This window comes from Heliangelus exortis, chromosome 1, assembly GCF_036169615.1.
Source record: "Heliangelus exortis chromosome 1, bHelExo1.hap1, whole genome shotgun sequence".
Taxonomy (NCBI): Eukaryota; Metazoa; Chordata; class Aves; order Apodiformes; family Trochilidae; genus Heliangelus; species Heliangelus exortis.
The window spans coordinates 60,803,039-60,819,253 of NC_092422.1; the positions used below are offsets into that span (position 1 = coordinate 60,803,039).

Genomic DNA, 16,215 nt, shown 5'->3' on the forward strand with positions numbered 1-16,215 from the left:
CTGCATTGATGTCAGGGGTGCAATATCATTAATGCTACACTGTTCTAACGTAGTAACTTTAATGCATGCTGCAAAAATACGAAATGCATATTTTAGAAAATTTACTAACCAGCTGAAGCTGGGATAACACACTTACTATATTCAAAATGCTCCCACATTTCTTGTAATTTATTACACAGAAGGTCACAGAAGGACTTTAATCTATTAGGCAAGAATATTGCAAGATAAAGATATTTTGGCCCAAACATTATAATGGATATATTAATGTCTCTTAACCTTTTTTTTTATTAGCCTACCTACTTTTTGTAGTTTTATGTAACAACTACTGTACTTTTATTTGCCTATTGCTCATCTCTTCCTACAGTTTGAAACATGACATACTTCAGCATTTCATAATCTACCCTGTTTATTTCAGAATAGTTACATGACCAGAGACTGAAGGAAAAACAGTCTGTATTTCAGTGACTGTCATGATAAGAGTCTTTTGAAATTTATTTATATGTCAAATGCAATTTATAAAATGAAAGATTTCAGGATTATGGTACTGGAAGTATATATGCCACAGAAAGCTGAGGACTGATGAGCTTTCTGAACAAGCAGGAAATGAAGGAAGGGGGGATACTTGGGAGTGATGGTGTTTGTCATCCCAAGTAACCATAACACGTGATGGAAATGTGCAGTCCTGGAGGTGGCTGAACACATGACTGCTGACTGGAAGCAGTGAACTAACTCCTTGTTTTGCTTAGCTCAAATACATGAGGCTTTTGCTTTACCTATTAAACACTTACCTCACCACACAAGTTTTTTCACTTTCACCTTTCTGATTCTCTCCATCATCCTGTCCAGGGGAAATGAGTGAGCACTGGGTGGTGTGTAGTTACTGTCTAGGGTTAAACTACAACATATGGACAGCTGATTTATCAATCAGCCTGGACTTTCACCCAGTCTACCTACAGTCTTCATGTCTAAATACAAAATGGCTACAGACTGCACAGAACATTTCTGTGAAACTTTGTTCCCTCAGTGTGTCTGCCACAACTTCTTGAGACCCATCAGGCAAATCACTGAGATCTATCAGTAGCTTCAAAATAACTGATGTTTTTTTTTTTAAAGGTGACCAAATTACCACAAGTCTACGTGTAGAGTATGCTACAGAAGCTTCATCCATATAATTATTTCTATGTCGCCAGTGATGTCTGTGGTTAGGAATGACAGTGAAGGCTAAAAGAAAGAAGAGACCAAGTTTAAGGAAGCTGTATGTTTTGCATATTAGTATTTGCACTGCTACCTTCCTCAAGGTGATGGTAAAGGATACTACTGCTCAGGGACCAGATACAGTCTGCAGTTTCACTTTAATGGTTTACAATCAAGAGAATTTTTTTGAGATTTTATTGTCCCACTCAGCAGTCAACCTGGAAAAGATTTCCCATTTGGGCTTCAAGTGTTCTGGAAGTTTTGATAAATCATATGAAAGGCATGACCTTAATTCCTTATGACTAACCAAAATTAAACTGCATCCACTTTAATTTTGTGTGAGAGCATCTAGTCAGGGATTTACTGCTTTTTTTTTTTTCTTTCCTATTTAACACCTTCAGTTAATTCATCTGAACACTTCAGACAATTGCTTTCTAGAGAACACCTTTACCCTGATTCTTTTCTCATTAATCATTTATTCATCATTAAGCCACTTCAGTATTGTCCCAAGAGTATTCAAACTTCACAAAACCATAACCCCTGGAAGGGTATTTTGGAACATTGATTTTGGATTATCTGCAGTGTCCCTTAAACAAGTCAGGGCATACTTTGGCATAGTAGCAGTTGTAGTAGTAGTGGTGGTAGCTGTATTTAATGAAACTTTTACATGTGGCCAAGAACTAGAAGCAGAAGCTGATCCCTGGGATAATTCTATGAATTGCAGCAGAATTGCATTACAAAGTTAGGAGTCCACAGATTAGGAAACAGAAATTATTGAAATGTCATGATGCAAAACCAGGAGTAAATGTTTACACGGATGTCTTAGTTATAGACAGGTAAATGTCTTATTTAAAGCCAGGTAAATGTTGGCTTTGTTATAAATGGAACCTTCACCCAGATGTGCTATTTTTCCAGTACACAGCATTTCCAAATCACAAAGGCAACAGCTATATGGACTTTATCTGATTGTTCGGGCTGGAGCCTCGGGAGTATGAAAAAGCTTGCGGAATATCTCCCGCCCTTTCCCCACGGCTTTTCTGTGCTCTTTAAATTCCATTTTGCTTTGTGGTTTTGATCTCTATCACCAGTGCTTCCAAAGTCAGCAGAAGGGAAATGCAACACATACATCTCAGAACAGTTTTCACACAGCAACTCACCTGTTTAACAGCATAAAGGAGGCGACCGTAGCAGTATATCATGGCCATCACGGGGATGACCAAGCAGAATATGAAGAGACAGATGATATAGGCAATAGCTAGATGGACTTTATCTGACTGTTTGGGCTGGAGCCTCGGGAGTATGAAAAAGCTTGCAGAATATCTCCCGCCCTTTCCCCACGGCTTTTCTGTGCTCTTTAAATTCCATTTTGCTTTGTGGTTTTGATCTCTATCACCAGTGCTTCCAAAGTCAGCAGAAGGGAAATGCAACACATACGTCATAGAACAGTTTGCACACAGCAACTCACCTGTTTAACAGCGTAAAGGAGATGACCGTAGCAGTATATCATGGCCATCACGGGGATGACCAAGCAGAATATGAAGAGACAGATGATATAGGCAACAGCTATATGGACTTTATCTGACTGTTCGGGCTGGAGCCTCGGGAGTATGAAAAAGCTTGCGGAATATCTCCCGCCCTTTCCCCACGGCTTTTCTGTGCTCTTTAAATTCCATTTTGCTTTGTGGTTTTGATCTCTATCACCAGTGCTTCCAAAGTCAGCAGAAGGGAAATGCAACACATACATCTCAGAACAGTTTTCACACAGCAACTCACCTGTTTAACAGCGTAAAGGAGGCGACCGTAGCAGTATATCATGACCATCACGGGGATGACCAAGCAGAATATGAAGAGACAGATGATATAGGAGGTGGATTCCACTGACTCTGAGGACCAGCGTACTGAGCAGCTGGTACCTGCACCTTCTATCCCATAACTGCTCCAGCCAATCAGAGGTGGCACAGTCCAGATCAGGGAATAAATCCATGAACCGCTGACTGCCAGCAACGCCTTCCGATAGTCAGCGCTGCGCTTGTTGCACAGGGTGAGGGTGCTGTAGCGTTCATAGGACAGGACAGCCAGGGAGATCAGGGACACAATGCCTGCAATGAACCAAGCCATTTAAATGCTTACTTTCATTATTCTGTATGGCATCCCTCTGCAATCCCAAGAAACCTGATGTTTTGACTCGATATTGCATACATGAAGCAACGGTGAAAATTATTTCCATCACTTATCTATCCTTAAGTCCTCGATGGACCTGGTTGCTCTGCCCATCGTGTCAATTTTTGCTACACATGGAAGATATTTCTGCTTGAGAACTACTCCTTTTCTCAGCAAGTTTTCAGATTTAGTATTACCCAGGGGATATCCCATTTTCTACATGAACTGGGAAAATGTTCAAAGGTTGCCTTGAGAAGAAACATTCCATTTTTACCATTCATGAGCATCTTCAAATATTGCATTGACTTTTAGACATGTAAAAAGTACTATATTCCAGACTAGGAGCCCCAGAGTGAAAGATGCTTTTGCACTTCTCACCCATCATGTATGTTCAATTATGATCACCCATATATGGAAACAACAAAGAGCCCTTGTCATGACTGTGATATGGCAGGTTATAACTTTGTTTTTTTACATATACATCACATAAACAACTTAAAAAGTGATTTATGTTAATATTGAGACCTAGCTGCCAGCGACCAGTTATATCTTCCAGTGGAAGATTAAGAAATTTGGACTGTAGAACATTTCCACTGTATTTCTCAAGGTTTTGGGTCCCAACCCTCTCTATAAATCTTCATAGACTTGCACAGCAGGCTCTCAGTCATGACTCAGTGGGGGTTTTTTTGCTGTTTCCTACATTTTTGTTCTCCTTGCAGCTTCCTTCCAGTTCTTGCTGACACAATATGGGATACCAGTTCCCAGGGCATCTGACAGAAGGAACTTGGAAGAAATTTAATACCATCTTTTCTCATTGTTCCCAGGCCCTATCTTTTAGTGATGAAAAATCTGAATAGACCTGTGTCCGTCCAGCTCTTTCCAGATTTTTTTTTTCTTCATCCTTGACATTAGTAACAGACAACTAACTACACAGTAGCACTGAGCTACATCCTGGCCAGACACTCTGGGTTTGAGTGGTACCTACTTCCAGCAAGCAGCTATAATCAATTTTTCCCCATTTCACTGTCACCTTCTCCTACAGCTCCTGACCAGAGTCCCTTGAGAACAGCACTGAACCTGGGCACAACACCCCTCACACATCCCCACCCAAGGGACAGCAGGTTACTCTCCCCAGACACAGCATTTCGCTTTTCTTTCCTCAACAATTCAGTGGTTCATTTCTGAGCAAGCTGAATGCAGGCACAGCTGTCCCTGCCATCCCAACAATAATTTGCAGTCACTTCGTGCAGAGCTGGGTATGATAAATGGCCTGGGGAGAACCCAAGCACTCCTTGATGCAATAAGATACCTTATTTCTCAGGGGAAGAGGAGTCAAAAGGGTGTGAGGAAAAGGCAACTTTTGATGAAGAAAGCATCTTCCTTCTTACAAGAGCCTACTAACATATTTTCTGTATAGTACTGGAAAGTCAGACCTGAAAAGTAGACACATTTACAAGGACAGAACTCTACTAAATTCAACTTATTTATACAGTTTAAAAGTCTAACTTTAAACCTGTTGTAAGGATAGACCACTTCAGAACTAGTGGAAACTTTCTGATCATGCCTTATCTGATCCATTTCCTACATCGCACAGCTATCAAAGCCCTTGGCCATAATTCCTGCAGTAAACATATATCTCAATATAGAAAAAAAAATTAAAAATAGCAAGTTCTGAATTACAGACTCAAGAACAAGGAATCTACTGCTCTCTTCTTGTTTCCAGTCCACACTTATTTCACTTTATTTCCTTAGCATGGCCTCTTTCCATGCTTTTATCTGCTTGACTAAAGAGCTTCTCGTTATTGCAAACAATTAGCTCATGTAGTTACCTAAGGCACAAATCTAGATTTTATATCTGAAATTTAGGCTTCAGTAAGGTGATACAGGTTTGTTTCTGCATTTGAGATGGACTTAAAACACAGACTTACAGAAAACAGTCCTGGGAACAACAAATGTCTTGCCTCCCAGCTGAGTGCTTTGCAGCAAGGCAGTATTATTCTTGCTTAATCTCTCATGTCCTACTTAGATGAGATGACAGGTGAGACATACTTTTGTTGAGAATATGCTACACTCCTGCGGGTGCAGTGCTGCCTAGAAAACCCAAATAGGGTATTCAAACTTCCCTAGTTCAGGGCTCATTGCTGCTTTAGCTATTGGGCTCTCAGGTCAGGTTTGGCTGCCAGTTCTGCCTGCTCATTCCTGTGGCTCTGTTACTGCCTGGCAGCTTCCCATGGTGTGTTCCCTCATGATTTACAGGATTCATTTCCAGTTCAGCATATTTCTGCCCATTTAATACAAGAAGGACACTCAGCTTTTCTCACCCTGCTCTGTATGATGGATGGCTTTATGGAGCAGATCTGAAGATAACCAGCCATGAATGCAGGACTGCTTGCTTCCAGGGAAGAAAAGTTCTGTCGTTAACGGGCACAGAATTCACACTCAGTTATTAAACTAGGACTACGGTGATGCCAATCAAGAATAAGCTAAGTATTTGCAATCACACAAAACCACAAAAGTTGCCTTTAAATTATAGCAAATAGTTTTTCTTCTCTAGGCAGATGAAAATTGGAAATTCGTAATTACACATCTTGGCAGGAGCCATTTCATCTTTACTCACCTTTTACTATTGAGTTCCACTGACATGACACAAAATACATTTTTCTTTGGAGGACAAGAATAGTGATATATGGAATCCCAAATCACAAAGATTCAGAAGAAAAATCAATGCTTTTCTTCTTGTCGCAGTAAGACTTTAAGGTCTCTGCTATATCTCAATTTTTTTAATAGCACTGAAATTAACATGATTGTGTATTGACTTCAAATGCTTTCAAGAAAAGAGAAAAAGAGGAAAGCACTCTTTGTGAGAGATACTGAAAGTATTCAACATCCCTCATATGGTAAGATTTACTAGACCTAACTAACATTTTAGAAAAATTACAAGTACTTTGAAAGAATGAAAACAGCGGCTTGAAAGACCAAAAAAAAGGGATGAAATTAAGATCCAAAACCAAAATAAAAACTAAATAACTAAATTTCTGTAACCATGAGATAAATTCAATAGACTTGTCTGAGAGTAATGAAAACACTTGTTACCCAGGTGAAGAAACAGAAACAACAGAGGCCACGGCATCCCTCTCTCAGTCCACTTTGTGTGACCTTGTGCAAGGTCACAAGATGTGCCCTGACCCTCTACAGCCCAAAACTGCAGCTCCATCCAACCTTGCTCATGAAGAGCCTTTCACCTTAACACAGACACCAAGACTGGACAAAACAAAACCAGGATGCAAATCAAGGAACAGCCCTGACCCAGTATTGTGGGAGATTATCAGCTTCAGTGTCTCTGTTTGCTAATAATATCCGCAGCTTTTTAATCTAAAAAAGTAATATTTTAAAAAAATCTCAAGTCCTTTATCAGTTCAGTAGCTGAATCCTCGGAAGATACCACTATCTTTTGATCAGTCATATCAGATATGTGGGCCTAATTTGTTGGACCAATACAACATAATTTCATAGCAAAAGCAACACCAGGTTTTGTGTTCAGTATTTAGTTTGACACTGGCTAGAAGTAAAAAACGGGGATAAAGTTTCTAACAGTAAGTGTATGAGCTGCAAGCAAAAAACCTTTTCTTTTCCATTCACTTCAACAGCACCCAATATGATCTTCTCTGTAATTTTGTCAGGTACTAAGGTTACAGTGACAGACCTTATGTTTCCTCAGTATTCCCCCATGCCCTTCTTGTAATCTGGTTTGGATGAACTAGAATGACACTTCTCACTTTTCATTGTGTCTCCTACTTTTGTGTATCAGAACTTTCCTAATGTCATATGCATTTAATGGTTGTGGCCTTTGCCAAAAATCCTGCAGTTATCTGGTATTCTATTTCACTCCCTGCTTATTGCAGTCATAGGAATTAATGAGAGTCTCGGCTTTAAAACAAAAATAAATTAAATACTTCAAAATTATGGCCGAGGAAAACATTTGAATACATCTCCATAGTATTAATAAGCAGGAAACAATAAAAAAAAAAAAGTCATAAAGAGAAGAAAATCATTGTAATTTTAATGCTAATCATAACTCTTTATGCCACCATTTCATTCTTATTTTGCAGTAACATTTATGACTATGTAGACTGCATACATTAATTTCAAAGTAGTAACATTTTCTGAAATTTCAACAAAGTTAAGTTCAGGAATTGCAAATCTTAACATAATTTGCCTCCAAGAAAATACTTATGACCTCAAGGTGGTATCTAGACAAATAACTAAAGGAGTAAATCACTGTGAAAAATGTAATCTGCTCCCCCATAATTTCATACATAGAGAAGAACAAAGCTGAGGTTCTCAATAAACAGTACTGAAAGATGACCAAAAAACCCACTGCAGATTGCATTACAGGAAAAAATAATTATTTGAAAATTAACCATGGAAATAAGTGGCTTTGAGACATGAGACAATCTCGGTCTCAGGCACGAGCCTCTTCTACACAGCAATTAGTTGCACTGAGTGCAAAAAATTCAATTTCAATTCATAAACCAGGACAGGCATCCATTTATAGGCCTACCATCTAAGATATTATCTGTTATTTACTTTTATTTAAGGATCTGTACGTTTCTTCCTGTCAGCTCAGCACAGAGTATGGTGTGATGGACACAGAGAATCATCACAATTGGTTCCCTTGATTAGGGAACCAGTTAAGATTACTAGAAAATAAGATTCCTACATTTTTAATTAGTTTTTGCTGTATTATGCTGCTCACTGACACAGTATCTGCAAATGGGATGCAGCTTGCTGATGGTCTGTAGGTTATGAAAACGTAAGAATTCCAGAGATTCAGCCTATACTGGGTAAATGTTTTCACTACTAACTTCTGTATATTTGCCTTCCTAGAGCTCCTGGATGTCATCATCCTACATCACAATTAGAGGCCTGGAGCATCATGGTTGCATTACATGATGCATCTCCTGCACTGTATTCATGTTATCAAAGACTATGGGCAATGAGAAGAAGCCACAGGTAAGCTTAGACAGACTGTAGGCATGCCATAGCACCTTCTTTGACATGACATTAAAGGATCAAAACTAAACACAAGCTTTCAAAAAAAATAAAAAAAACCCTAAACGATTTTTTTCACACTCGATCTCCACAGGCTGATTGTATCCACTCACAGTCATCCCCTCACAGCTTTAGTTCACTCACACCCAAAAGCACAAAGGTCTATGCTCAAGAGGTCTGTCCGGGAGCTCCTTTGAGCAAGAGGGAGAACAAAGGAGCTCGTACCTCATCAAACCTCTTTCTTATAGGTACCTCCCTGGCAACAAATTGGGCTTTGGATAGGGCTTTTATACACTTTAGGGGTCCGCTGTCATTATGATGAGATCCACTGCTTATGAATCCTGCCCACAGGAACCTTGGCATGTCTCAGGTGAGGCCACTGCTCCCTGTTTGCATTTCCACACATGAAAATTATATCTGCCTGGAACATGCCCACCTGAATGGGCACCATCTCTTTCACGGTGAGCAACCAAGGAAATAAATGACAGGTGTCATGTGCTGCCGTAATTTTAGAGGAGGAATTAAAGTCTGAGTACAAAGAACTAAAGAAGAGGGTCTTAGGACCCTGAAGGATCCCAGAGAGGCAGAACACAGAGAGGTCTATTCCCTCCCATTCCCTGCCCATACTCAAGCTCAGGCAGACCCCAGCCCCTCCTCTTTCCCCAGCTCCGTGCTCCGCTGCTGTTCCCCTGCGCTGCTTTACCCCCAGCTCTCCCCCTGCTCTGCAGAATCCGCATCCATCGGGTGCTGGGAAGAGCCCTGGTGCCCTCTCCTGAGTCGGCCCTGCAGCAAGGGGCCCTCAGGCACCTATCCCTGACCCCATCGAGATCGGGCTGCATATATATTTGTGTGTATGTCTGTGTATTTATTTGTTCCTTATCCCATGTGTTACTGCCTCTCTGTTGTTCTAATAAATCTGTTTCTGGTTTAGTTTCCAGCTTTAAGTCTCTCGTCCTTTGCACCCTTTTGTCTGTCCTTGGGAGGGTGGAGGGGGGGTGGGTAATAAAGCACAATTCTGTCTCCCGGTTTTTGGTCCGCCCGAATTGCTGAACTATAACATGCGCTGTAGCCTTGATGCTATGCTACTCTTGGAGGGGTACAGAGACCTCTGCCAAGGAGTTTCTGTCTTCTGCTCTTATCAGCTGGAAACAGCATTCTTCATGATGTGCCCAGGGCCGAGCAGATATGAGAAGCTGGATACGCCTCTGTGAGTAAAATATTAAAGAAAGCAAAACAAAACTGAAAAACTGGAAAAAGGAGACCTGCAGAGAGGAGGAGGTGAGAGAGAAATTCTAGAGAAAAAGCACCAGTCAGTGAAGGAGAAGCAGGAAAAGTGCCCGAGCAGAGATTTCCCCGCAGCCCATGGTGAGATGGCAGCCCATGGAGGAGCACGGTGAAATAGTCCCTGAAGGACCAAGGTGGGGTAAATGGATTTGTAGCCCCTGCAGTGTCACAGGTGGACAGACATTAAGCAGCAGCCTGTGCAGGATCATGGAGAAGGACAGATGTGGATCTGCAGCCGTGTAGGACCCCGTGCCAGAGGAGGTGACTGCTCCCGCGGCAGCCGTGACTCTGTGTGCAGCCCAGGCGGGACCAGCCTGTGCCTGAGGGACTGCACCTGTGGGAGGGACTCGTGTCCCAGGGGTTCCTGAAGGACTCTCTGCCATGAGAGGGACCCCGCGTTGGAGCAGGGGAAGGCTGTGAGGAGTCCTCCCCCTGAGGAGGAAGGAGCGGCAGAAACAGCGTGTGGGGAACTGACTCTAAACCCCCCTGCCCCTCCCTGAGCCCTGAGGGGGAGGCGGCAGTGAAGGGATCCGGGACCGGGGAGACGGGAAGGGGGGGGCAGGAAGGAAGGTGGTGTTGAGATCTGGCCATGTTTTCTCTTTCTTCTGGTAGATTAAATAAGATTTTTTTTTTTCTTCAGAAGTTGAACCTGTTTTTTGCTTGTTACTGTAACTGGGGAATGAAAATCTCATCCTTGTGTAGATTAACGAGCCTTTAGGTGGAGTTTTCCTCACTGCCCCACAGTGGGGGTGGGGGCTGAGCAAGCCGAGGCCTGGTTGGTACTCTCTGGGCAGGGATAACATCCTGGTAAGGATATCATGAACCTTGAAATGGAAGAGGAACATGAGTCCCAGCTGGTGGGCTGGGACTCATCAAAAGTTAACCCTGGTTCCTCTCCTGAAGAAAGGTGGTGAACACTGAACTTGGAGTGACAGCAAGCAAGAAAGAGCATAGAGTGGAAAGGACGTTTGCAGGGATGGAAGAAGCGTGCTCTGGTCTCCACTTAGAAATGCTGTCTTGGTAAGCACCTGACATGAGCAGCAGGTAGGTTTCTCAGAAACATGTCTGAATGTTCCCTCCAGTCTCTCAGGTTTCAGCTGCTAAATCATAGAATCATGGAACAGTTTTGGTTGGAAGTCACCTTAAAGATCACCAAGTTCCAGCTCCCCTGCATGGGTAGGGACACCTCACACTATACCAGGCTGCTCAAAGACCCATCTAACGTGGCCTTGAACGCACCCAGGGCTGAATTGTCCACAACCTCCCTCAGTACCTTCTTCCGGTTTCTCACCACCATCACAGAATTTTTTCCTAATATCTAACCTAAATCCACCCTCCTTCATTTTAAAGCCATTACCCTTCATCTTATCACTACATGCCCTTGTAAAAAGTCCTTCCCCTGCTTTCCTGTAGGCCCTTTCAAATACTGAAAGTCTGCCAGAAGGTCTGCCTAAAGCCTTCTCTTTTCCAGGCTGAACAATACCAGCTAAGTCGTCGTAAGAGAGGTGCTCCAAATCTGCTGCTCTATAAGCAGGAGAATACTCTAAAATGCTCTGTGGTACTATGTGTTGGAGACAATATTAAAGGAAGAAAAGGTTCTTGGAACTAAATATACCCCAAGTTGGGAATATCAGGGAATCCTTTTGTTATTGCTTCTGGTTGACATCTTTCATTGTGCATGCTCCAAGGATGTATAGCTAAACACAGAACAACAGCAGTAAGACATGGCTTTCTTCAAATGGAGGGTATTATTTCAGGTTTCAAGTTTAATTCCAACTTCTGCTAGCAAATGGCATTACATAAATACATTATTGAGTTATACAAAACTAGTTTGATCAGTGACTCAGTACCGTTTTCAAGGGAAATAACTTTCCTGAATTTAAATGAGAGCATTTCTGTTAGTTCTGTACAGAAAGAAAATACTCCATGCATGGAAATGAAACATAAACAATTTAAGCAACATAAAATACATGAACTTTCCAACATATTTGTACTTCTATATCTCCTTAGAAGCCTTTCTGAAAACATATCATATTATCATCCCTCAGGGACTGTGAAAAAAATACAGTTTTTAGGTCTAACACTCAGGAGAGGTTTGGATGCAGCAAGAGGGAAAAAAACAATAAGCTCTCTTTCTTAATCTTCAGGTGAAATTTGGCAGCTTTGGGGCAAAGTACCTTACCTAACACTTGCCACAGCATCAGAGACTGTGAGAGTGTTCATGGAACAATCATTCTATCACCAGCTCTGTTACCATCTTTTATGTACTAGTAATGTTAATACTAATAACCAAAAACACAGGTCTCTACCTATCTTTAAGCATTTTTTCAAAAAAACCACAATAATTTACACCACAGCAATTGTTGCCATCAAAGACTTCCTTGCATGTGAGGAGAGGAGAATATTATAATGACAGAAGCAAAAACTTTCAAAAGCTGCTTCACTGGGCAGGAGGTGGGGCAGAGCTTTTCTATGATTTGTTGACCTGATCACTGACTTCCTGGCAGCATATGCACTGTTTGCAAAAAAACCGCAACTACTGAGACACAGCAGCACAGGGGAAGAATGAACAAAACTTGTTAACTGCTTACAAGAAAAACAATATTCCATTTTGCTTTCCAGCTTTACCACACACTTCAGTTCTATGGTAAAGATAGAGAAAAACTTCTCTCATATACAGTCTGGTTCTGCAGGTTAAATCTTTTCTTGCATGATACTGGAATTGCCACAAGTAGCAATCAAGTAGCTATGAGAATATTGATCAGTCTGCAAAATCTGTTATGGGCATCCTAGAATGAAACAACCTCAGCTAAACTAGCACAACACACGTAAGTTAACAATTCTACAGCCACTGGTGCTAGGGGGAAAGTAGCATCAAATGAGCAAGTCTGAGAAACAAGTGAGAGCTTGTGAATATGGAACTTGACAAATTCATTTTTATCAATGATGTATGGTTTGAGGGTTTTTTTCATTTTTTGAGATGAGAGGCACAAATAAATGCTCAGAAGGGATGCAAACACGTCTGGAGAGTGCCTGACAATGTGTCACTAGCCCCCAAAACATAAGATACATATTTTAGTGACCAAAACACATCTGCTGACACATTTTAGCAGAAAACCTCAAACATCTCCAGAGATAAAAAGAAAGCCTGTTGAACCTAGAAGACTTTCCAGATTTAAGATTAATAGACTCAAACTGAGCACTGGCCTCGGTGGACAACCAGCCAGCACCAGCCTGACTTACTTGAACTTCACAGTTCAGTGTCTACACTTCAGCAAATAAAAAATAACTGACAGGACTGAGAATGAGACATGCTTCCAAAATACCATTGGGTGTATTGGGACATGCCTATTAAATATTTATATAGTAAACAGAGAATAAACACATTTGGTGACTCTTATTCTAGTTAAATGCTCCCACATGTTAGTCATCAGATAACCATTTCCTTTTGATTTTGAGGCATTAAAAGCCCTTCTACTGATTTGAAATTGAGAAAATATTTCCCACAATCATTTGTTACACATTAGCACTTACAACAGTTTTTTTAATGCTGGCAGTCTAGGGTTTAAAAATCCAAGTATTTAAAATATCAACAATTTACTTTGACTGGAAGCAAATACACCAGTTGCTATTTATCTAATGCCTGTAATTATTTGTTTTCTTTTGCTTAGATGACTTGTAGTCCTGATCTATTACAGCACAGAAGCATTTGTCTCCCTAAAGAATCTCTTCTTGCTTAACTCTAATGGGAGAGTCACAGTTTAACTCTGTGCTTGAAAGCAATCCCTGCAAAATCACTGCTGCATCCAGGCCTTCTGGGACAAATCTGACAGCAAACACTGTCCATTTCAGTAAATCTTTCCTGTTCTTTCATAGTAATTTTTCTGTTTCCTTCCTCTTGTGTGTGGTGATCTCTTCAACACAGTGAGTATATATTACTTTCAACAGTAAAGAATCACCAGGGTTTTTTTGTTTCTTTCCTCTCTTGCTGAATTTTTAAACATGTTTTCATTGAGCTTTAAGGGTGATCTTAATTCTTAGCTGTATTTTTTGGCTTATGTGCATCAATAAGTAGTACTGTGCTTCTGCTCTGTTATTAATATGCCTGTCTATCAACCAGCCCACTAACAACTGCTCCTAGCAGCATAAATACTGCAAAGAATTCCCTTTTGCATCTCAATGATGCCAGCACAGTGCAAAAAAAAAGACTGAATATTAATTGCAGGATCCCTTTCCATATGTTATGCAGAATCCCTTTGCTGCCTACCTCTCCCTATCAGTGTATTTATGTAGCTGCGTTAGGTGGTCAGAATAAGAAATGATGTCAGCACTAGATGGAGCTCCTGCACAATAACATCTCAGGAGAAAATTTCGGGGCCCCTGAGCATGTGGAAAGTGGGGATGGATGCACAGTGCTGGTGTAACAGGGGGGGTGCTCTCAGGGCAGTCAGTGTCACTGCAGCATCCTCATCTCCATGTCCAGGCTGTCCTGCAGGACTCCCATCTCCTACCAGGGAGTCCTCCACTAGGATATAGTACCAAGTAAGCCAAGGGGTGAAATTACAGTGAATTCTCTCTAAAGTGCTTTTTGTTAGCAGTTACCATTCCTAGAGATTGAAGGCACTACAAGTACTCTTCTGAGTCAACTTTCTGTCATAAGATCTAGAAGTCAAATAGTTCATATAATATCCAGCTTATTAATAGGTCGATAACCAGTCATATGTGAGTGTATGAATGTTATGCCAAAACACATACAAAATACATACAGTCTCTATGCTACCCTTAGGCCCTTAGGCCAAGAGTTGCTTGTGCAGTTTTACATCCAAGCAATCACACAGGCTATGGATCAAAGACAGGAAAAGGCTGCTTCTGTCTCAGAGATGATTTTGCTGGCTAAAGGATAGAGTGGAAAAGTGGTATTCTCCGTGCCTTAACCCCTCAGAAGAACCACAGAAGAGAATTTTGGCTATATCCATTAAGAAATGGTTTACAACTGATGCAAATAGAAATCCTTTACAGTATATTTCATACAAATGTCAAGTCTAAACTGCAGCACTGGACAGAATGGTGGAAATTGCACTCAAGGATATAGGAGTGGATGTAAAAGGTGTGACATACTGGGACAAGCCAGCATGGCTTCTGTGGAGGGAAGCTATACCTCACTAATTCATCAGGGGTCCTTGCAGTGCTATGCAGACAAGTGACACATTTGATAAAGCTTACCTGGATTTCCAAATAGCTTTGATTAGTCCAAAGACTCGTAAGGATACTAAGCTGCTTTGCAATAACAGATATCTGCACGTGGATAAATAATTTATTAGAGGTAGGAAAGAAAAAACGAGAAAATAATTAGTATTTTTCTCAGTGGAAACTGTAGGCAGTGAAGTCCCTTGTGGATCAGTGCTACGCCCTTGGTTATTCATCACATTAATAAATGATCTGGAAAATATGGTAAAGAGTGAAGTTTGCTGATTATACTGCCGTGAATAACTAAAAATCAACAAAAGCTGACTGAGAAGTACTGCAGAACAACTGCATGAAACTGAGTCACTGAGAGGATGTAATGCAATACTGATGCAAACTGCTATACGTGGTGAAAAACAATCCTAGCCTTAAATACACAGTGATTGTTTCTGACTGACTTACTGCTGCAAAGAGAGTTATGATAGATAGCTTTATGCAAACCATTTATACTGAGCAGCAATGCTCAGCAGCATTTAGAAAAGCAAACATCAGGGCTTATTAGAAAAGGAACACAGAAATGAAGAGAAAACGTGAAAAGATGGATGGGGGAAGATTATTTATGGTTTCTCATAATGACAAGAATTGAGTATTCAAATGAAATCAGATGGCAGGCACAGAATTAACAAGCAGGAGAAGGTACTTTTCTTCATCTAGTACATAGTAAGTGGAACTCCTTGGCGTATTTTATTGGGCATACCAAAACTTTGCAGAGTTCCTGAGAACAAGTGGCCCAGGGAGATGAACCCAGAAGACCTATTAGACTCAACAATACTAATTCAAGGATGAAGTCCCTGTACCATAAATGAAAGGCTGCTGGTGTTATGTACTGGAAAAAAACATCACTGGATTGTGAAAGTTACCCTAACTTTAAGTATAGCACTTTAGAAGTTAGCTTTTGGATGGCAAAAACTTAGTATGGATACATACACAACTATGCAAGGAACAACTATTATTTAGTTATTAAAATTCTAAGAAGCAACTGCAGCACAGTAAGAGGACGTTTCCTCCTTCTATACACTATTAATATTGCTTTCCCAAAGGTCTGAATGCCCTCAATACCAAGCAAGTTATTAAAACTTATTAAACTCCTACTTATCCTCAAATTCCTTGTAAAACACCCCTTGACACAGTGACCAGAGAAAAACTGTTACATGGAGCAAATCAGATGGTGGTATCTCTACTGCTCTTATCACAAAGAATAGTAAGCTAAGGCTTTGTCTTGCCTCATAACCTGCTTTCTACCCTGCTTTCTGAACAGAAAAAGCCTGTTCAAATCCTGAC

At 40.9% G+C, this 16,215-nt stretch overlaps 1 protein-coding gene across 1 annotated transcript in view; it reads right to left on the reverse strand.

Annotated features, from left to right (window-relative positions):
* LOC139796501 (pinopsin-like) overlaps positions 1 to 16,215 on the reverse strand; it is a 98,850-nt gene that overhangs the window by 64,526 nt on the left and 18,109 nt on the right. The window contains exon 3 of the mRNA XM_071744627.1: positions 2,968 to 3,293. Coding sequence (XP_071600728.1) covers positions 2,968 to 3,293 — 326 coding nt within the window. The remainder of the gene's footprint in view (positions 1 to 2,967; positions 3,294 to 16,215) is intronic.